General features: G+C 35.7%; 3 protein-coding genes across 5 annotated transcripts; 2 read left to right on the top strand and 1 right to left on the bottom strand.

The window, feature by feature from the left end:
- The first annotated feature begins 7965 nt into the window (after window positions 1–7965).
- LOC141598902 (eukaryotic translation initiation factor 3 subunit B-like) lies at window positions 7966–14280 on the top strand. 2 transcript variants are annotated; one of them, XM_074418717.1, is made up of 10 exons: window positions 7996–8573; window positions 9235–9644; window positions 9917–10258; window positions 10375–10503; window positions 11397–11525; window positions 11633–11716; window positions 11840–11964; window positions 12245–12437; window positions 12563–13204; window positions 13747–14280. In XM_074418717.1, the coding sequence occupies exons 3-10, from the start codon at window positions 10199–10201 to the stop codon at window positions 14077–14079; spliced, it is 1695 nt and encodes a 564-aa protein (XP_074274818.1). In that variant the 5' UTR covers window positions 7996–8573; window positions 9235–9644; window positions 9917–10198; the 3' UTR covers window positions 14080–14280. The 2 variants fall into 2 exon arrangements, with proteins under 2 accessions (XP_074274817.1, XP_074274818.1); XM_074418716.1 differs by lacking the exon at window positions 9235–9644 and having other exon boundaries at window positions 7966–8412; window positions 10112–10258.
- Window positions 14281–14660: 380 nt separating this feature from the next.
- Window positions 14661–17315, top strand: LOC141598903 (galactoside 2-alpha-L-fucosyltransferase-like). The gene is made up of 3 exons (XM_074418718.1): window positions 14661–14749; window positions 14967–15149; window positions 15364–17315. Exons 2-3 carry the CDS (start codon window positions 14999–15001, stop codon window positions 16860–16862), a joined length of 1650 nt encoding a protein of 549 aa, XP_074274819.1. The 5' UTR covers window positions 14661–14749; window positions 14967–14998; the 3' UTR covers window positions 16863–17315.
- Window positions 17316–17678: 363 nt separating this feature from the next.
- On the bottom strand, window positions 17679–21520 carry LOC141598904 (uncharacterized). 2 transcript variants are annotated; one of them, XM_074418721.1, is made up of 8 exons: window positions 21263–21520; window positions 20982–21063; window positions 20347–20453; window positions 18828–18936; window positions 18471–18526; window positions 18266–18370; window positions 18062–18178; window positions 17679–17958 (listed from the first exon to the last, which is right to left on the bottom strand). In XM_074418721.1, exons 1-8 carry the CDS (start codon window positions 21362–21364, stop codon window positions 17875–17877), a joined length of 762 nt encoding a protein of 253 aa, XP_074274822.1. In that variant the 5' UTR covers window positions 21365–21520; the 3' UTR covers window positions 17679–17874. The 2 variants fall into 2 exon arrangements, with proteins under 2 accessions (XP_074274822.1, XP_074274821.1); XM_074418720.1 differs by lacking the exons at window positions 20347–20453; window positions 20982–21063; window positions 21263–21520 and adding an exon at window positions 19213–19609.
- Between the last annotated feature and the right edge of the window lie 708 nt (window positions 21521–22228).

Raw genomic sequence — 22228 nt, forward strand, 5'->3', positions numbered from 1 at the left:
TCTAACTAATTACTATTTATGCATATTATAACACTATGATAAGATTAAATTGACATGTGTATCGTAATTTGGCTAAACAATTTGATTTGTAACCTGTTTGACAAAGTAAAAATAAAACATAAGTGTTACAAAGGAGACTAAAGTGTATGAAAGAGTGAAGGACAATAATGCAACAACATGTCAACAACTTATTAAAGATTTTTGCTACCATTCGATATTTCTAATACACCATTGTAGAAAAATGAAAAACTGACAAAAATGAAAGAGTCATCCAAACCAAGAAAAAAATTTGTAAAGAAGATCCATAGCCATTATTTCGAATCTCGTGCATTGTTATTGATATGTGAGTATGTCATCCTCTTATAATATTAATACAAACACACACAAAAAAATAACTAATAAAATTCTAATTAATTCAAAACATAATAAAAATAAAAAGTGAAACAATTAATTTAGTTCTCATTGTATAGTTTACCTACCAATTTTTTTAATAAAGTTGAAAATTCATTCTCCTGCAATATTAATATAAACACAAAAAAGTAACTAATAAGATTCTAATTAATTCAAAACATAATAAAAATAAAAAGAATAATAATTAATTTAGTTCTTTAGCTATACCTTACCTACCAATTTTTTGAATAAAGTTGGAAATTCATTCTCCTGCAATATTAATACAAACACAAAAAATAATAACAAATTAATACAAAACATAAGAAAAATGAAAAATGAAACAATTAGTTTACTTTTCTATGTATACTTTAGGTGCTATTTTTTGAATAAAATTGAAAATTAGGGTGAATATAATAGTTATATATATGAAAAATTCTATTACAAATTCTCTCAAAATTTTATGAATGAAAGAAAAATAAAAAAATATGGTACATAAATAAGAGTATATATAGTAATGATGAAGGGAAAGTTAAAAGGTCATTTCATTAAATAAAGGAAATAATGGTTCTTAAATAAATAAGGTAAATAAATAAAAAAAAAAATTATGAGAGGAGATCAATGGTTTACAATTTTTTTTTTTTTTTTTTTGTGTTTATCCCTTATATTTTTTTAACTTTTTTTACCTTATATTTTTTAATTTTCTTAAATTGGTAATCCATATCACTTTTTTTTACCATGTCACATTAAAAGTTGTCACATCACAACTAAACTTGCAATGTCACATTTTTTGGTTAGCCTTTTAATACGATTTTATAGATAGAAACTATTATAGGTTTTATAGCCATTATACAACCATAAAATCCAATATTTTAATTTTATTTTTAATTTATTTTGTGGTATTATTTAATTAGTTAATTGATTGCCGAGAAACTCAAGAGGTGAATTAAATAGGAAAAAATGTTAATGAAAATTATTGAAGTTAACTATTAAGTAATATAAAGAGTTTTAATCAATTTATTAACATATTATATTATAAAAATTGATTAAATAGAAAAAAAAATTAATTACTTTGGTGGGTGTTAAGTATTATGAAGAGTTTTAATCAATTTATTTCTGTGTTTAATTAAAAAAAATGAATTAAATAGGAAAAAATATTAATAAAAATGGTGGGTGGTAAGTAATATGAATAATTTTAATTAATATGTTTTAATTAATTTATTAACATATTTTATTATAAAATTTCAATTTTAATTATAAATTATAAATTTTATTAACATGTTTTATCACAAAAATTTCAATTAAAATGTCAATATTAACTATAAATTATGAAATTTTGATATAATTTCTAAGGTTACATAAATTTGGGAAAACAATATATTTAATATACAAAAATCATTTAAGAATATAGATAATATCTTTTAATATTATAGATAAGTGAACTAAATTAATTTATAGATAAATGAATTAAATTAAGGCCATGTAATAATAAATTAATGCCGGTTAACAAAATGAGCGGAAAAAGGGGGATTGTCGTTGTCGGTAGGAACAGTGATGATAAGAGACGGGATAATTGGGTATGAATGTGTATGTTGCATTTGGGTTATGGGGCTGAGGTGGGCTTCAAATGTCTGCGTGGCTTTTTTTATCCTACGTGGCATTGTCTACGTGGACTTAATTGAACATTTTAGTGTAGCCTTTTAATAGTATTTATAGATTTAATTAAGTATATCATTATAATATTGGAAATTTCTCATGGTAACCTTGAACTTTGATAGATTACACATGGTACCCCTAATTTTAAGTTTCTACAAATGGTATCCCTGTGTTCATCTTTTTCTTTCCCAAAATACCATTTGACAACTTCCGTCATAACGTCATTGCTCCTATGACTTTTGACCCCTTTTTCTTTTTTTATCTAGTACACAAACACTTCATCATCTAATTCTTAAATCCAAATTTTATTTAATAAACTAACATTTAATACCTAAATAACAAAACACAAATAGCATGGCATGCTCAATTACTCAAGTTACTCATAGGAGTAACGACGTTATGAAAAAAGTAAACACAAGGGTATTATATGTACAAACTTAAAATTAGGGGTATTATGTGTAATTTAACAAAATTCGAGGGTACCATGAAAAATTTCCGTTATAATATTGACCATTTTATCGATCTTTCTCCCACCTAAAAAAATGTTACAACTTTAAAAATTTAACATTTAATTCAAGATTATGTTTAAAGTCTCTTATATAATAAGTATACTTTGAGAGATTCAATATATTTGGGGTGATACCTAAGTTCCAAGGATAAATCCTATTTATAATCATGGGATCACCCCACCTTATGATAATCTTATGATGCGGGACAATTCAACTATTTATACGTAGTATATATTTATCACACCTACATTATTTTTCAATGTGATACGAATAACATATTTAAAAGTACACCATATTTTTTGAACCTAATTCGAAATCCAACCCGATTTAATAATAAGCAAATACTACATTATCTATTAATATTCATATGTTTGTTTTTTATTTTTTTTTATCATAATTAAAATATGTGCAAATGATATGAACTTATACTCTAATGATAGAATTTTTTTTAACACAATTCTAATTATATTATTTAAACGTAGTACATTTACCACACCTATATTATTTTTAAATATGGGACATATAAAATCTATAGGTAGAAAATATAATGATATAAACTTTTAAGAGCTCTTCAAGACAATACTTAAGAGACTCAAAAGATTTTGGGTTGATGCCTAAGTTCCAAGTATGCCTTCTATTTATAATTATAGAATCAGCCACCTTATACTAATCTTTCGATGTGGGACAATTCTACTATTTATATGTAGTATATTCACCACACCTACTTATTTATCAATGTGGGACAAACATACTAAAAAGTACACAATTTTTCATATTAAGAAGTACACCATCTTTAATATGTGCAAATAATATGAAATTTATACTCTAATGATAGCATTTTTTACCACAAAGCTGTTAAATTCAACAACGGCCTGGGCCGCACCCAAACGGAGGAGAAATAGTCCACAACGTAGGCCCAAGAGGGTTCCACTCTAAAACCAATTGTCAGTAGAGGGAGTAGCCCCTTGCCTTATAAAGTGGTAATTCTTCTCCTCTTTTATCAATGTGGGACAACCCTCACATGTGGGACTTTGGGTTTCTTCATGTAGGGTAATATCCATATAAGACCCTTTAAATTTAGGATTATAACGTAAATTTAACATGCGATTATCGTCATAAAACATAAATACAATAGAGAAACGATAAGGAACAAGAATCAACCTCGGGTCCTTTGAAATGCGGCGTAAAGAACAGAAATCAAAGTAGATTTCCTCCTAATCGTTGCACCCAAGACCGTCTGAGACTATGCCCCTTGTGCTAGAAAGAATTCTCTGATTGCCTTGCAATATTGAGAGAATTTTGTGAGGTTTTCGATGTGAGATCTAGGTTTCAGAGAGAATTGCCCCGAAACCCTAGTTTTTCTGCAAATGATTATGCTTAGGTCAAAAGGAGAGAGGCTCTCCCCTTTTGTCTTGTTCGGCCAGACCGTGGGTTAGGGAGGAAGTGGGCTTTCCACTTTCTCCTTATTTTAACTCGTGGTTTGACTCGATTTTCGCTAAATGTATATGACGGGATTTTATCATAAATCGTCATCGGTTATCGGTTATTAAAATATCAACTAATAACATGACTCAGTCGATATATTAATACTTGTCCGACAAAGACGATATTGTATAATAAATTAATTCAATATACATTAATTAAATATAAATCGTTTATATTCAATTTACGAATTAACCGCTTAATTCGCCTTAGCACGTATTATTTAATCCGTATTAGATAATTATCTCAACATCGCGTTTGACTAATTACTAGTCAATAACTCCGACTAACTGCTTAGTCATTTTAGGCATCAACATGACTGTATTTTCATACCGTCACATCTCTCAAACGTATCCTATAGGTGTGACTTTTAGGGACCAGTCGATCACCGCCATCTGTATGACCAGTCGATCACCGCCATCTGTATGACACGTGGACCAACTGATAATAATACCAAAAGTATGCCCTTTGATCCTTTTAGAGATTTATAAGTCCTTGCACTAACTGTTAAGGACACCAGCCCCAACACTTCACACTCCCCCTCACATGTGAGGCCCACTTTTCACACCAGTCTGGACAAATTCAACTGAGCAACTTTGCTCGTCCAGCTGTAAACTTGGCCCAGTATCAACTCAGATCGGACAAATTCAACTGAGCAACTTTGCTCGTCCGTCTGCAAACTTTGGCCCGTGAAACCCAGGTCTTTAGCCATAGGCTCTGATACCATGTTAAATTCAACAACGGCCTGAGCCGCACCCAAACGGAGGAGAAAGAGTCCACAACGTAGGCCCAAGAGGGTTCCACTCTAAAACCAATTGGCAGTAGAGGGAGTAGCCCCTTGCCTTATAAAGTGGTAATTCTTCTCCTCTTTTATCAATGTGGGACAACCCTCACATGTGGGACTTTGAGTTTCTTCACAAAAGCTAATTATATTATTTTCATAATTTTTTTAACGATATTTTTTTTTTGACAAATGAAATGTAAAAGTTTGATATAAAAATTGGAAATATCACTTGAATATAATTTAGGAAATATACATATTATAATAATTAAAAGATTCTCTACTTTATTTTTTACATCAAAAATTATACTTTCCTAAATTAATTTTTGATGATTTGGACGCTCTCAGATCGCTCGAAAAAACTCTCTTTTATATATATATATAGATAGATTGTTTTTAGTTATACCTCTCCCTTTTCTGAATCCCCAATAATACCCCTTAACTTTTATATTTATATTTTCTCTTAAATGTAGCCTATTTAATTTTGCCGTCAATTGAATCTATAAGACTCAAGTGGAAGTGTGATTAGGATGCTAGAGTTGTCACTCGCCATTTTCACAACCGTTTCATTACTTTTCTCCACCATTGTGCACATTTTCCCTCTATTAACGAACTTCGTATATAAGTTCCCACAATGAATCAGCCCTCTTTAGTCTTTCCCCTCCAACTTTCAGCTCTTGATACTTAAGTTACTTATGACGAAGTCTTAAAAATATGTATGATGTAATGAGAAGCCGTTGCTATATCAATGAGAGCTTGGCAAAATGAGAACTTGATATAGAAATTAGTTTTAAACCATATTCTCTTAATTAAAATGTTATTGCGGAGATATATAGCTCTTGCTCTTTGATTGCAATTTATCTTCACTAAAAAGAGTTGGATGTCGCGGGCGTAGCCGCGACTTTCCTGCTAGTTTTAAAAAATGCAATAAGGTCAAAAGTCCACATTATAATACAGTCACAAGAAGAATAAGCAAAGGACTGGTAGGTCAATTCACAATCTCAATAGTCTACCAATATCAGGAGCACTATTGAAAATAGGGAGCTGAAGCCTGAAGGGGCTTGAGGTCTAGGCTGGGCGGGACGGAAAGAATGGTTATGCGCAACCGGAGGAAACAAGTTCCCGGGGGTGTAACAGAAAGAGCAGGGGGCATTGCTGGGCCTATAAAACAAAACATCTTCTAAGTTGTAGTTATCGTCAATTTCGCGAGGAATGTAGTTTAAAACAGTTTGTGTTACGAGGCCTTACATCTGTCTATGTCGTAGTTAGTTCATATTTGATTATTGTCGTTTAGTACCTTGAATATTTCCTTTGTATTTGATTTTTAGATTTAGTTTTTAATCGATAACGAAAAGTGATTTTGACGAAGTAGTATCCTCCTTATGCTCAAAAGGAGAGGAGTAATGTATTATTTAGTATTTACATAATTTTGTTACAGTGTGTCTCCGTATTTCATTCAATCGATTGTCATTGTTACAGGTTGTTTCATAGTGTTATCCGTGAACTTGGTGATTTGCCTGTGAAGAGAAAATTTCAGGCTATAAAGGACATCAAAATAAAAGAAAAAGAATGATGGAGAAGATAGAATAAGAAGTTGAAGGCGGTGCCAAAGAGAAGTGATAGTGTTATCTCACTGACTATGTTGTGTCTAATTTTTTTCGATGTGTAATTCCTCCATGTTAGGTGTCTTACTAATATATGGGGTCATTATCCTTTATCCAGTGGTTTTACCGAATGCTTATTCATTGGTGTCGACAATTGTGCAGGTATGATTACGATTACTCTGGACATGGGTCATCTACTTGTAAGGTAGGTTGCACTTAACAAAAATAAGCTTGAAGTTCAAGTTACGATTGACTTCTTACAAAATTTGTGATGGATTTACTCTCAATTTTACTTTATTTTTTCACTAAAAAGGTCATCTTCTTAACAAAAACACATGGTTAAATGTGTTATATCACTTATTTCCAAAGTGGGACAATGGATGATACTAATATGGTAATAAATTGCAGGCAAGTGATGCAATCTGATGCAACTTGCAATGTTGGTACAAATTTATAGTTATCTGAAGCTATGGATAATTTTGTGCTTGCTTACTTAATAGTTAGGGAGTTGTTTTACTTGTTATGATGTAGCAATGTTGGATAAAATCGTCATATCTCATAGCTTATAGAGGAATAACTTACTCTCCCTATGTGATGTTGCATATTCAAATGGATCAAAACATCTCTGACTCCCTGCTTTTTTATGTCTTCCCTGAAAACCCTTTAAAATGAAATCTCATACCCACCTTCGTATCTTTTAATGTCAGTGACGCTTCTCTCTCTCTCTTTTTTTTTTTTTTTTTTTTTTTTTTTTTTTTATGATTACGGTATCTGGAAGTGACATACTCGAAGTCTAGAAGCATAGCCTCGGCCCTCAGGCAAATTAACATCCACAATATTGCTTTTGGAGAAGATTGAATCCATCCAAGTTTTAGCCATTAAATTCTACCTTATTTGCGAGTGTGACACTTCTCTTTAGTCACGTACAATTGATAAACTTGATGACTATCGAGTACTCCCTCCTATTATATATATATTCTTCCCCCTTATTTTTTGCAAAAAAAATTATAAAATGAATTTGAACCACACAAAACACACTACCTCACATGCTATTGAATTTAAACCACACAAATCAACCTAAAAGAGAAATAGAGAAGAAAACTCGAATAACCGAAAAAGGAAAGAGGAAAGAATATATAGAATCGGAAGGAATATAATATAAGGTTGTTTTAATTGCAGCGCGCCGTGACAACTCTTTGTAGGCTTGCCCATTTAGGTGATGCATTAGATAGTTTTCAAAATAGTAGGAGAGATTATCAATCTTGAGCGACGATGTTAATGGGTGAAATATTTTACATGAGACATTTGTGTAAATAGAAGCATATGTAAATGTAATCTAAAATGTGCAACGCAAGTACTTTGAATATTACTAATATTGTTTGAATAAAATAAGCGTTTATTTTACATGACGTCTTTGAATCGGTTTATAGTTTTCCAAAAAAAATCATAAGTTGGACGAGGCTTTTCCAGCTAGTTTGACAAAAAAAAAACAATAAACCGTATAAATATTCAATATTGGTAAAATCAATACTCGAACGAATTGCTTAAATTGCGAGTTGAAACCCTAATTCCAGTCCCAAATCAATTACTCCCCCATATAAATAGTGGATAATTATTCATCAAAAAAGTTGAAACCGTAATTTTTTCACTCCCAAATTCACAAAACACACTTTTTCTTTTCTCTAAATCTCGAATATCATCAATGGCGGTCGATATTATTCATCAAAATCATCTTAACATGTTTAAATACAGTGATGATGAAGATTTTCGGGAAGAAGAGATTAAAATTGATCACGGTTTTGATAATATTATTGTTGTTGATAATTTACCACAAGTTTCATTAGGCGGTGAAAAGTTTGATAAGCTCGAGAAGGTAATTCGTAAAATTTACAGTAAAATTGGCGGTATTAAAGATAATGGATTTTTTATGCCGGTTGACGAAAAGACGGGGGAATCACTTGGTTATTGTTTTATTGAGTTTAATACTCGTCAGGTAACAACATCTCTCACTCTTTAATCTTCTAGTGCTTGATTTGATTGGTGATGTTAGGTATTGTTAATGGTGATTATGTGTGATGATGGATATTTGTTGTTTGATGAAACTTGATGTGAATTCTAACAGTAATTTTTGTGTGAGACGGTGACGGTCTCACAGTTCTCACAGTGTGAGAAGACTGTCACGTTCTCACAGTGTGAGAAGACTGTCACGTTCTCACAGTGTGAGAAGACTGTCACGTTCTCGTTCTCACAGTGTGAGAAGACTGTCACGTTCTCGTTCTCACAGTGTGAGAAGACTGTCACGTTCTCGTTCTCACAGTGTGAGAAGACTGTCACGTTCACGTTCTCACAGTGTGAGAAGACTGTCACGTTCTCGTTCTCACAGTGTGAGAAGACTGTCACGTTCTCACAGTGTGAGAAGACTGTCACGTTCTCACAGTGTGAGAAGACTGTCACGTTCTCACAGTGTGAGAAGACTGTCACGTTCTCACAGTGTGAGAAGACTGTCACGTTCTCACAGTGTGAGAAGACTGTCACGTTCTCACAGTGTGAGAAGACTGTCACGTTCTCACAGTGTGAGAAGACTGTCACGTTCTCACAGTGTGAGAAGACTGTCACGTTCTCACAGTGTGAGAAGACTGTCACGTTCTCACAGTGTGAGAAGACTGTCACGTTCTCACAGTGTGAGACTCACTGTGTGAGACGGTCTCAGTGCAGTGCAGTGCAAGACGGTCACACAGTGTAAGATGAGACGGTCTCACAGTTCTCACAGAGACGGTCTCACAGTTCTCACAGAGACGGTCTCAGGGCTGTGCAGTGCAAGACGGTCTCATAGTGTAGACGTTGTGAGACGGTCTCACAGTTCTCACAGAGACGGTCTCAGTGCTGTGTAGTGCAAGACGGTCTCACCGTGTAAGGGGTTGTGAGGCGTTCTCACATGCAAGACGGTCTCACAGTTCTCACAGTGTGAGATGGTCTCACAGTTCTCACAGAGACGGTCTCACTGCTGACGGTCTCAGTGCAGACGGACGGTCTCACAGTGTAAGACGGAGACGGTGTGATTCTAGAATTTGTGGAATTCTAAAGCTGTTTCAAACTCTTTTATTTAGGCTTTGATGTTTTTAGGTTGGAATTTAATGATGATATTTGTTTGATGAAATTTAATAATGGATATTTGTTTGATGAGTTGGAGGTTCAACCCTTGAATTTAGGGTTTTATGTTTATAGGTTGAAATTAGAGCGTTTTCTTAATATTTGATTTGATTTGATTCTGCATGGTGGTTTGTGTTTGTGTGATGAGATGTTTTCGGGGCCCTTTATGCACAAGGCAATCAGATGTTTCCGTGTGTGTTTCGGACATATTAATGGTGGAATCTGTGTCTGGTTTTCTGGTTTTTGTCCTTGCTAAAGAAAGGACACAGGGATATAAACTAGACAAGGCACATACATTTCCTCTGAATTTGTTCGAAGAGATTGAATTTAGGATTTTATGTTTATAGGTTGAAATTAGAGCGTTTTCTTAATATTTGATTTGATTCTGCATGGTGGTTTGTGTTTGTGTGATGAGATGTTTTCGAGGGGACTTTATCACAAGGCAATCAGTTGTTTCTGGGTGTGTTTCGGACTTTGAATTGTGTTCTTTGTGGTATGCAACATATTTATGGCATAACCTGTGTCTGGTTTTCTGGTTTTAGGAAGCTGTCCTTGCTAAAGAAAGGACACAGGGATATAAACTAGACAAGGCACATACATTTTCTCTGAATTTGTTTGAAGAGATTGAGATGTATACCAACGTTCCTGAGGAGCTGGCTCTGCCGCAAATGCAACCATTCAAACAAATGGTAGTTTTAATGCCTTATTTTTGATTTTTTTTGTTGTTGTTTGAAGATGGTTGGTTTACTCCATCTCTTTGCCTAATACATTTTGTATAAACAAACGGTAATTTGTTTTTTTTCAGGAAAATCTTCAACTTTGGCTTACTGATGCCAAAGCTCGGGATCAGTTTGTTGTTCGTGCTAGGCAAGATACAGAGGTATCATGGAACGACGCCAGACTGTTGAAACCGGAATCTGTTCACAAACATCCGGTAAGCATAATTCTTTTGGTAAATAGTTTAGTACCCAAGACCTTGTCAGCATTCACGCAGCTTAGATCCTTAAATGGATTTGGTCCTTTTATCATGTTCTTTTAGTTTTCATCAGACCAGTAATCTGTAATCTTGAAATTTCAGTATTGGACCGATAGCTACGTGCAGTGGGGCCCATTTGGGCACTTGTTCAGTTATTTGGCTACAATCCACCGTTGAGGTGCTGCTGTTTGGGGTTGGGGCTCTACTTATTCGACTACAATCCACTCCCACTCATCCACCTTTACCAACGATCAAGAATCACCCTTTATCCCAAAACCACCCCACCTTCCACCAAGGCACGACCTTAACCCCTTGAGCTCCCCCTCGCCTCGTCAAACTCCTCTCTGACCTTGTCGAAATTGTTCTCTCATCTCGTCAGACCCATAACCACCACCTGAAAACCCCTCCTCACCCTCTCCCCACCTTTCAAAATCCTAGTTGTAAGGTTTTGAAAGGCAGGGTGGGGGTTTCGGGGATGGGTGAAGGGTTTTATGGTGGTGGTTATGGGTTTGATGAGGTGGGGAGGCGATTTGACTGATTAGGGAGAGGCGTTTACTAAGTGGGGAGGCCTATTGAGGTGAGTACGGGTGGCTTTAGTGTTTTCCGGCGGGTTTGGGCTGTCGAGTGGGTGGAATTGTGGCTTGTCCACAGTGGTTGGGTGGGTAAAGCGCAAGGGTAAAAACGGAATAACTTATTCGTACCCCATTTATTTTTGTTTTCCTAGAAACTCGTTCCAAAAGCAAACCTAAAGAAACCAGTTGAGTCGGGAGGGAGTAGCACTTGGGCTTTTTTTTTTCTCGTGTTTGTTTCTTTTTCATCAGATTTGTAATCTCTCCCCGTGAAATTTTCAGTTTTGGACCGAAAGCTATGTGCAGTGGTCGCCCTTGGGTACTTATTTGGGGACAATCCATCCTCAAGGTTGTGCTATTTGGGGCGGGGCCTCAAGTTTTGAACGTTTAAGGCGTTTTGTTCATCAGCAGGTTAGTATTTGAGCTACCATTTATTATATGTTTTTTATGGAGGATTAATTGTTCTTTTTCAATTTGATGTAAATGTCCTTATTAATGCTAAATGGTGACCTTTGCAGGTTCAGCTAATTGACTTTTCTCCTGGAGAGAAGTTTATTGTTACTTACAGCAGTCATGAACCAAGCAATTCCCTTGATACTCATGTAAGTTTAGTTTTCCACTCAGCCAATGAATGTTTGTTATGTTTCCTTCTCTACGAACCAAATAGAGCATGATTTGGCATGTGTATAGTTCCTTTCCTGATCTATATTTTCTGTTGTTACTAGACGGTAGTGCTGAATATCTTCGATACGAGGACAGGAAAGGTGAAGAGATGTTTCCAAGGGAGTGCTGATGAGTTCGCAGTTGGAGGAGCAGGTGATTTGACTGGGATCAGTTGGCCATTTTTCAAGTAATGTCTATTGACTTCATGTGCTTTAAGTTTTATTGCTGTGATAATTATCGTGTTACTATTTAGGTGGTTCTATATAGATGAGCAAGTACTTTTTGTTATTGTTCTTGCATTTTCCTTTTCTGCCATTCACAGTACTATTAGATTTTAGTTACTAGGAGTACTATTTTCTTTCTATCTGTTTATTGTGTTCCAACTTCTATTTTTTATTCTTCTTCTTCCGCCATGTCTTGCTGCTTATTAACATTTTCCGCAACGATGGCTTTGTTGTTGTTTATAGATGGGCTGGTGGAAGGGATGGCAAATATTTTGCCAGAATTGGGAAAAATGGAGTATCTGTGTATGAAACCGAAACCTTCACTCTCATTGATAAGAAGTCCATAAAGGTGGAAAATGTTATGGACTTCAGTTGGTCTCCCACCGATCCAGTATTGGCACTTTTTGTTCCTGAGCTTGGTAACCAACCGGCAAAGGTATGAACCTTATTTCTATATACTTCTTGGCTACCTGTTTGTCTTGTGGGATTCTGCTAACACGATAAACTCCTGTAATAAAAAGTTATTCATCCAACCGCTCATAAAATTTCTGTTATCTACAGGTCAGTCTTTATCAGATCCCTAGCAAAGTGGAGATAAGGCAGAAAAATCTTTTCAGTGTCAGCAATTGCAAAATGTATTGGCAAAGCAATGGAGATTATCTTGCTGTTAAAGTTGATAGATACACCAAAACGAAGAAAAGCACATACACTGGATTTGAGCTTTTCCGGATCAAAGAACGTGACATTCCTATTGAAGTTTTGGAACTTGAAAATAAAAGTGACAAAATCATTGACTTTGCTTGGGAGCCCAAGGGCCACCGGTTTGCAGTTATCCATGGTGATAACCCGAGGCATGATATAAGTTTCTACTCAATGAAGACGACTCACCACACAAGCAGAGTCTCTAAGCTCACGACTCTCAAAGCCAAGCAAGCAAATGCTCTCTATTGGTCACCCTGTGGTCGTTACATAATATTAGCTGGATTGAAGGGTTTCAATGGGCAGTTGGAATTTTTCAATGTTGATGAGCTTGAAACTATGGGTATGGCTGAGCATTTCATGTGTACTGACATTGAATGGGATCCAAGTGGAAGGTATGTTGCCACTGTCGTCACTGCGGTTCATGAGATGGAGAATGGCTTCAATATTTGGTCCTTTCACGGGAAGCTTCTATACCGTATAATGAAGGATAATTTATCCCAGGTAAAACATATTTGATGCTTCGTTGTTCTTGACTTCTTTCTTTGAATTAAATGGTCTTATCCCAGGTAGTTATGACTCAGTCAAATAGGACCACAGTCCACAGTCACATCGGTGAACTCTTTAAGTTTCAATTCCAAACATGACCTTATGTTGTTGTCGTTAACATAATTCCTTGTGTTGGAAGCACTTTTAGAATCATTGTTGGCTGTAATTATCGGAAATCGTATTTTGGTTATTCTGATATAGACCTAGCCAATGACTCATTCATCGTATTTTGAGTTTTGACTAATCTGAAATAGACCTAGCCAATGACTCATTCGTGTTGGACCATTACGCATCCTGTTCATTTTGTGAGCACTGTTGTTCATTTTGGGTATGAATTACTTCACGTTCGGAGTTTTCAGGTTATAGTTTTTAAGGGTATTGTTCAAAGTTAGTCATTTAGGGTCTCAGATTGGGCTTCCAGTTGAGTTTACCTCGGTATTTTTGCACTGTAGCTTCTTCATTATTTTGACTCACCCTATCGACTGTTTGTGTTTCAGTTTCAATGGCGCCCAAGGCCACCATCCTTGTTAAGTTCTGAAAAGGAAGAGGAAATAGCAAAAAACCTAAAGAAGTATGCTAAGAAGTACGAAGTTGAGGACCAAGATGTATCATTCTGGTTGAGCGAACAAGACTCCGAGAAAAGGCGACTATTGAATAAGGAATGGGAGGCGTTGCTTAAAAAATGGAACAGCGACCATGATAATGAGAGGTTAAAACGCGAGGAATTGACAGGCTGCGAGTTTAGCGATGATGATGAAGAATCCGAAGCTGAGGTGGTCATATCCGAGGAAGTTATTAATGTCAAAGAAGAAATCATTACCCATGCTTGATTTGATCCACTGTTCGCGACAAACGTAAATCTTGAAGTTTAGATGAATTGGTAAACTTACTTTGTAGGACATAAGCAGTAGAACAATGCTAATCTTTATTACTGAAAATGTAAATTTTGGCTGTGCGCGCCTGCATATTTTCACTGTGAATCGGATAGTTCGACCATGTTTAGTCCCATCTGGTGTTTAACTTATTTTGCATCTGGTGTTTCTCCTCATATTCTACAGATAACTTAGTATGCAGGATCTGGTGGCCTGCAAATTCCAACAAAATTGCTAATTAATTTAGTAATTAACAGAAGTTTGACTCGGTTTTACATTTGGTTAGACAATTCAATCGATAATGACGTATGAACTAACTCATTTTAAAAATGTCACTGTTATTAAGACTTCATATTCTATTACAAGCCACCTGTTAGCTGAGAACTTTGAATACAGAATTAGTCCAGTAATGTACGGAGTACATGTGAAAATACGATTAGAATTGTAATCATTAAGATTGTTTCATTTGTTTGTATAAGGAATTAGTCAACTGTAACAGGTAAATCCTGCAAATAATACCAGTTTCAGGCAACATGCTGTAAGAGATCATTTTTAGAGATCAATTCTGCCTGTTTCTTCGTAGAAAAGACTCAGCCGGTGCTCCGACACGATTATCCAGTTCTACAAGGTATGTATTGAGTTTAAGAGCAAGTCTTACTTCATGTACAAATTTAGATATTTCAGATTTTCAGTTTGATTAACTTACCATATAAGTTTCTGTAAATTAAAGGTTTTGATATGTGGATCATCATGATGTCTGAAAATTTTTCTTTTTTGGGGATTTTGCCTTATTTTTTCCTGGTAAAAAAATGGCTGCGTTCATTACAGCTTATAATTGAATGCAGAAACAGCAGAATAACTCTGGGGATATTTAATCATGGAAAATTTTAAAGTAGCTAAGAGAAGATTACCAAGATTTACGATGTTTGTCGCGGTTGTATGCCTCATGGCAATACCTGCTCCAGTAATGCTTATCATTCTATACCAGGATTACACAAGCTTTCCTCTCTTCAACAACCCTGCAGACGGTAAATATTTTTCATTCCAACACATCAAGATATAATTCCCGACATTATTTCCATCATTATAGTCCCAAGGACCGTATGTTTTTATTATATGGGTAATGTTGTATACATCTGATCCCCTAAACTCGGGTTTGTCTGACAATCTCAAAAACGGAAGTGGCATTGCGGCCAGTAGCCCCAAACTAATTTTATGTTACTTCCTCCTCTTCTTTATCAGGTTCAAGTAATGAATCAGTCAGAATATCGAACAGCACCAGGCTAACGGAGATGTTAACAGACATGTTCATAGAAACTACAAAGTTCGACACAAAATCATGCATTAGCAAGTCAGAATCTCATAAATACCGTAAGCCTGGACCTTATAATCCTTCCCCTTACCACATTTCAAAGCTACGGAAGTATGAGCATCTTCACAGACAATGTGGGCCGAAAACAAAATCCTACAAGGCAGCCATAAAAGAACTCGGCAAGTTCAGAAATCACGGAAACTTCAGTATTCCATGTAGATATGTCGTCTGGACACCGTCAAATGGGTTGGGAAATAGAATGCTTAGCTTGGCTTCAACCTATCTATACGGTCTCCTCACGGACCGAGTCCTTCTGGTGGATTTTACCAGAGATGCAATGACCAACATTTTTTGCGAGCCATTTCCAAACTCAACTTGGCTACTTCCACAGGATTTCCAACGAATAGTCCATGGCGATAACTATAAAGAAAGAAATGAAAAAATCATGACCTTCCAGAACTTGATGCAAAGCCGCTCAACGTTGGACGAGAACTCAGAGCCATCAATTGTGGATGTTAATTTAAGGTTTCGACGTGGTGAGGATAATTTAGAGATTTTCCATTGTGATCAGACCCAAGAGCTTCTCAACGGAATTCCTGCATTGATTCTGAAATCAGACCAGTATTTTGTGCCTTCTCTATTCATGATATCGTCCTTCGAGAAAGAATTAAGCAAATTATTTCCAGAGAAAGAAGCAGCATTTAACTTATTGGGCAATTATCTGTTCCATCCTTCAAATGCGGCGTGGGAAATGATAACCACATTCTATCAAGCTTATTTAGCACAGGCAGATCGAAGAGTTGGACTCCAGATACGGGTTTTTTATCCTTGGAAGACTCCGAATCAAACTATCATGGATGAAATTTTAACATGTACCTGGGGAAATAATCTGCTGCCGAAAGTTTTACCAAATAATGCTACTGCAGAGAAGACCAGAAGCTTTCCCAGCACAGCTGTATTGGCAGTTTCACTGCATTCTATATATGGTGACAGTTTGAAAAAAATGTACGGGAATTACTCCGATGATTCTGGACAAGTTATAAGGGTATTTCAACCAAGCCATGAAGGGCGCCAAAAGCATAATAATCAAGAACACGACATCAAGGCGTGGGTTGAGATGTATTTACTGAGTCTGTGTGATGTACTGGTGACTAGCTCTGGGTCGACTTTCGGTTATGTGGCTCAGAGTTTAGGAGGAATTAAACCATGGATTCTCGACAAAGTAGAAGTTAAGAATAAGAAGAAGAAGAAGATCGTAAATCCAACTTGTAGACAAGCATTGTCCATGGAGCCGTGTTTTCACTATCCTCTGAAGTTAGGTTGCAGGTCGAATAATACGACTCATAACAATATCACTGCCGTCTTTCCTTACATAAGGCCTTGTGAAGACTTTACTTGGGGTGTGAAATTGCTTTCTGGCATATACTGAATATCATCGCCTATGAATCGATTTCCGCTGTCTGTCAGCTTCTGTAACCGCAGTGAAATCCTTAACATTATACTCCCCGAAATTGTTTTCAGAGGGTAAAAGTGAGGTGAGCCCGCTCAACAAGCCCTCAGTATCAGTTCGGTTTAAGCTCGTTTATAACTCAGTCAAGCTGATCCCGAGCTCGGCCCCTGAACTAATTCAAAAGTCATTATCAGTATGCTGAAGATAGAAAGGAAAAACAGCACATTCTTATTATTACTGTATTATTTTTTTATAGATATATAATGATATTATTGATATTTAGTTTGATCGCGGAGTATATGTTCTTTTTTAGTCAAGAAATGGGGTGAAGCGGTTTTATCATCGTAATTGCTCGTTCATGTACATTTTTTTCTACAGTAAAACTCCTAGGAAACAATTGGGTAAAAGTTTTGGTTGGGAAATTTCATCAAACAGATGGTAGGCAACAGATCTTACACATGAATTATAATCTTACAGAAAAAAAATGCAATCCACCAACAAAAATTAATCACCCAAGGTAATTAGCAAAATGCTGAAGAATCTGTATTTTATTTAATTAATTTTACAAAAAATGATTTGATTGAAATAAAAGTGACGGAATCATTGTCCTAACCAGATGCTGTCTCCCTGCCGCGAGCTTTACAGATTCTATGAAGCGTTATTAGGATCGGGATACTACTTTGGACCGTTAGCTTTAATGTTGTAAAATCCGGGTGGCAAAATCAGTTACGTCAACTTGGATCGCGAAATTACGACTTTGAGATTCAAATCGGAATTCTGATAACAATTATTCTATCGCGTTTGTAAACCTGTAAAATCGTTTCTCGATTTGAAAAGTTCAAAATAAACGTGATTATGCGTAGGCATGTCACAACTCGATGGAGTCGACTAATATGAATCAACAATCAAAACCGTCACTAGTAAATCTGATTCATTTAAAAATAAAAGACAGGAACATTCCTGCATTCCTGCAAACTATCGAAATCTTGGTTCAGAAAGTAACATGAGAATAATCTGTCATTGCTTTCGCCTTCTCGTTCGATACCAGTCCTATTAAGCTCACTGCATATGCATCCTGCCACAATCCAATAAATCGTGTCACGCATACGAGACTTGTTCAAAAAAAAAAAATATACGGAAACAAATACACAAAAAATGATGATCTGATTATTATTTACCTGTACGTTCTGCATTGACATCAAGTGATGCAATAGTACTTTAAGATCGTCACGACTGTCAATTTTTATGTGTTTGTCATCAATGTCATCACTTAAAACAGCTACATCCATAAATACCTGAATAATCAAATGAATCGAGTTTGGATCGATTAAAAACAGATTCATTGTCATCCCTGGTTATGTTACTTTAGCGGTCTAGCGTACCTTGGTGCACCGGACAGTACAGGATGCGTTCTCTGCAATGGTTTCTGGCAACTCACATTCATCGTAATTGAGTTTATGAAAGGACTCCTCCCCAGTTGAAGACACCTTCATAGCGAATTTAAGATCAGTTTTTATCATAGCGCTAATCCAGCAAAAATCTGAGGGTATTTCAATCAAAGGAGGCCGGGTTAGGCATTAAACTCACCGTCAAGCGGCTAGAAACCCAACGATCAGGATTCTCAAGCAAGAGTGGCACAACCTCTGAAAACCAAAATCATTAAAATTAAAGCAGATAACTTTAGCACGGATTCTTATGTAAAACCGCCTTACACTTTACCTAAATATATCCTTATAACCAGAAAACTGTTCACCGGCAGAGCCAGGATTTGAACTCAAGGAGGTGTAAGAAATATTAGTATAAGGGAAACTCGAAAAAAGTTCAAAACTGACGAAACTACAATTTTACGGAACATAAGTGTAAAACCGTTTTACCAAAGAATTGTAAGAACCTTAGACTGAATTAGAGTGAACTGAATGAAAAAGTATAATATGGAATTCTCACCATTCAATACAATGTTAACTTTCTTGTTTTTATCATTCTCAAAAATTCCTTTGCCGACTAATTCGTCGATTTTTTGTCCAATCTTTCCATCCTCATCCAACACCAAAACCTGCATAGTCCATACAACCATCACACCAATAAGTCTTGCTGAAGACGGGTAAATTAAGACGAAATATAACCAGAACAATTGTCTAAGCTATAGAAGAGACATTAAAATGGTCACATTTTAAAATGACGACAGTCTTCAGCCTGTGACGGAAAATGTCCGTCTTCAATGAGAATTGGTGTAATCACACTAATGACGAAATTAGCGTCCACTCTGATCTTTTCCGTTTCTAAAATATCTTTCACTTTCGTATTTAGACAAGAATTAAGATAAATTTACCGATAAAGAGAGAATTTTCTGCGAGATTACGAAATCTCGAACTTTTCGTAAAACGGCGGCATCTACGCCAAAGATTTTTGCAAAGGTAGACTCGAATGTCTCCAAATCGCTATCCGAAAGGCGAGAGAAAGACGGAGATGATGAAGAGCAACGGAATTTGCAAAGACGAGATATGTGTTTGGAATTGCTAATAAAACTCAATGATTGAGGGATTTGGAATTTGGTTGGAATCACAATTGATTTGTAATTGTAATTCTTGTTCTCATAATTGTTACTACGAGGATAACATGAGAATGTATGAATTTTGTAGGCCTTCATTTTTTTTACTGCTAGTAACTCTTTGAGTCTTGGTAAAACTGTTTTACCCTAATAATTGATATAGAGGAGAATATCTTTCTCGTACAGTCGTACTCCAGCTACACTAATAAAATTTCTGTTTTTTTAATGGGGTAAGGGGAGCCATAAAGGCTATTTTGATGCTGACGGAATTCGAACTGATTTTTAAAGATTAAGATATTATAATTGTTATTAATATTTTTAATACTTGTTTTAAGCAGCTACTTAAGTTTAAGGTAATAAGCTAAATTAAAATTTCTTGGTTTTCGGCTCGTTTGGATTAAATGTATAGTCCCTTCGATTCATAGGTAAAAGATAGCAAGAAGGAATTAATGTTTGACCTTCAAAAAGTAAATGTCTACACGACGTATAAAGGATTGGAATTAATGTTTAACAAAGATCATCAGAATAAAAAAATCCGAACCAAACAAATACGGAGTATTTGGCAAGAAGTAATAACCAATTGCGGTAAAGGGAAAATGTGCTATAAGCCGATTAACAATGAAAGATCACCAAAACAAATATCTTCTTCAAAAAAAAAAAAACAAAAAACAAATATCCGGGTATATGAGTTATTCTAAATCCATTTTGCACTTACAACCGGTAACCTGATCTTAATGTCGAAAATATAAGGGAACTGATCTTATGTACAGCTGACAGATACCAGAGTAATACAATTATGCCGAGATTACATCAATTAACGCCTACCTTGCAAAATGGTAAGGTATGAAATGCAGAGTTCTTAGAAAAATCAAGCTAAGGATTTGACGAACCAAATATCCGTCTAATTAAAGCCACCTTGCTCTGCCATGACCGGGAGATGATTCGTGTCTTTGTTGCTTTTACGTACTTACATGTTATCGCGACCTTCTTCTCCGACAAACTCACCACCACCGATTCTATTCCTGTTATAACCAAAGTTCAAAGCACAACTTACTCCTAACAATTACACTAAGCCAGGTGAAATCACTACGTTTCATTATAATACTACTCACGTATAATCAACTAATAACGTTGCAACTCCATAGAATAGGAAGGAGCGCTCTGTAACACCCCACATTAATTAAAGAGGTACAGTGATAGGCTTTAATGACTAGTGCTTAAGGGATTGGAAGTACTACTCATATCAACAAAGTGCACTTTCTTTTCTCGTTATCCATGTGAAAGAACTCCACAGTTAAGCGTGCTTGGCTGAGAGTGAGTGAGGACAAAATGCGCTGGAAAGGACCCGTGTTAATCTGTGGGCCATGTACACAGCCTGGTGAGCTATCATAAGTAACTGCTCGGTCTGCTCCCCACCCGGTTTGGGTCGGGGTGTTACACGCTCCCTAGTCCGTCATTTCATTAATTGTCTCGACATAAAGTTAGAGCGAAAACAGGACAATATAAATGGGATTGAGCTAAGGGAGAGAGCGTAGCATTGGAGAACTAACCATTAAAACGAGAAATTACGTCGTTTATCCTCTTCTGACACTCGACGCACCTCAAGTCTCCTGATATAACAACTTCCTGCACCTGTTTACAAAACAATAATCACCCAAGTAATTATAAAACATTATAACCAGAATATTAAGATGACGATTTACTATGTAGAAATTGTCGGATAATGATAGGACGTCACTGGCTGGTACAAGTTTTAATCTCGCCCTCTCATATGCATCTTGTTCAACAAAATATGTATGATACTCCGTATTACAGAATTTAGGTGACTAACAAGAGGTAGCGAAAGGGACTCCATAACCGCGAGGGTAAGAGGAGCAACAAGGCTTGATTTTTCGCTACTAGAATCCTCGCTATAATCATCAACAACATCCATTTAATTTCTTGTGTTTTTGATATGAAGTTGTGTAGGATTTTTGTATGGTTACTGAGTGTGTAGGGTTTTTGTATGAAAAGCATAAGATGCTGTTGTACTAAAGAACTTTGATGATTAGCGCAAAAGAAAGTTGATAAATGTTTCAATAATTAAGGTAGAATATTTTGGGAAAATGGGGAGCAAAAGTGAGTGTTGAAAATGATTTAAGAAAAGACTTTTCAACAGTTGAGAAACTAATGTCATCTTCTTAATCAATGGCTATATTGCTATCAACCGCCTTTTTCAGGTCTTCTCCGATCTTCTCCGATTATAGACCGTAAAATAATACTTTGTAGAAATAACTTGTATTTGTTGTCCGTGTGAGCAAAAATAACGTATTTATTTCATGATGGGAGAAAAAGGTTGGAGTAAAGACCAAAAAGAGAAGGTTCATAGCATTGCTCCGTTTTTTTTTAGGAGTTGGTGAGAGACTAAGGATCAAAAGCACTAAATTTTGGGTAATTCTAGAGGTAATTATTTACTGTAGTTTTTAAGGATGGGGTGTCTAGTTTTAGTCAATAGTTTTTGCTTAGTGAAAACCATTTTCTTTCCACAATTATAGACAAAACCGGGTTAAAATGGACCTGCTATTGATGATACATATTCACCATTTTTGATGGGCAATTGTATTTTACATCGGTCACACTAGCTAAATAAGAGAAATGGGTGAAACTTGGAACGACCTTACAGAAACAAACACCGTCAAAGGAACGGAAATAAGCTATCTAAAATTCTCATAAAAACGAAGAGGTATTTTGCAATGTCGATAGCTCTTTTGGCACAGTAAATAAGGAAAGTGGATTATCTTTGAAAAATTATTCAAAT

Source organism: Silene latifolia, chromosome 9, assembly GCF_048544455.1.
Source record: "Silene latifolia isolate original U9 population chromosome 9, ASM4854445v1, whole genome shotgun sequence".
Taxonomy (NCBI): domain Eukaryota; kingdom Viridiplantae; phylum Streptophyta; class Magnoliopsida; order Caryophyllales; family Caryophyllaceae; genus Silene; species Silene latifolia.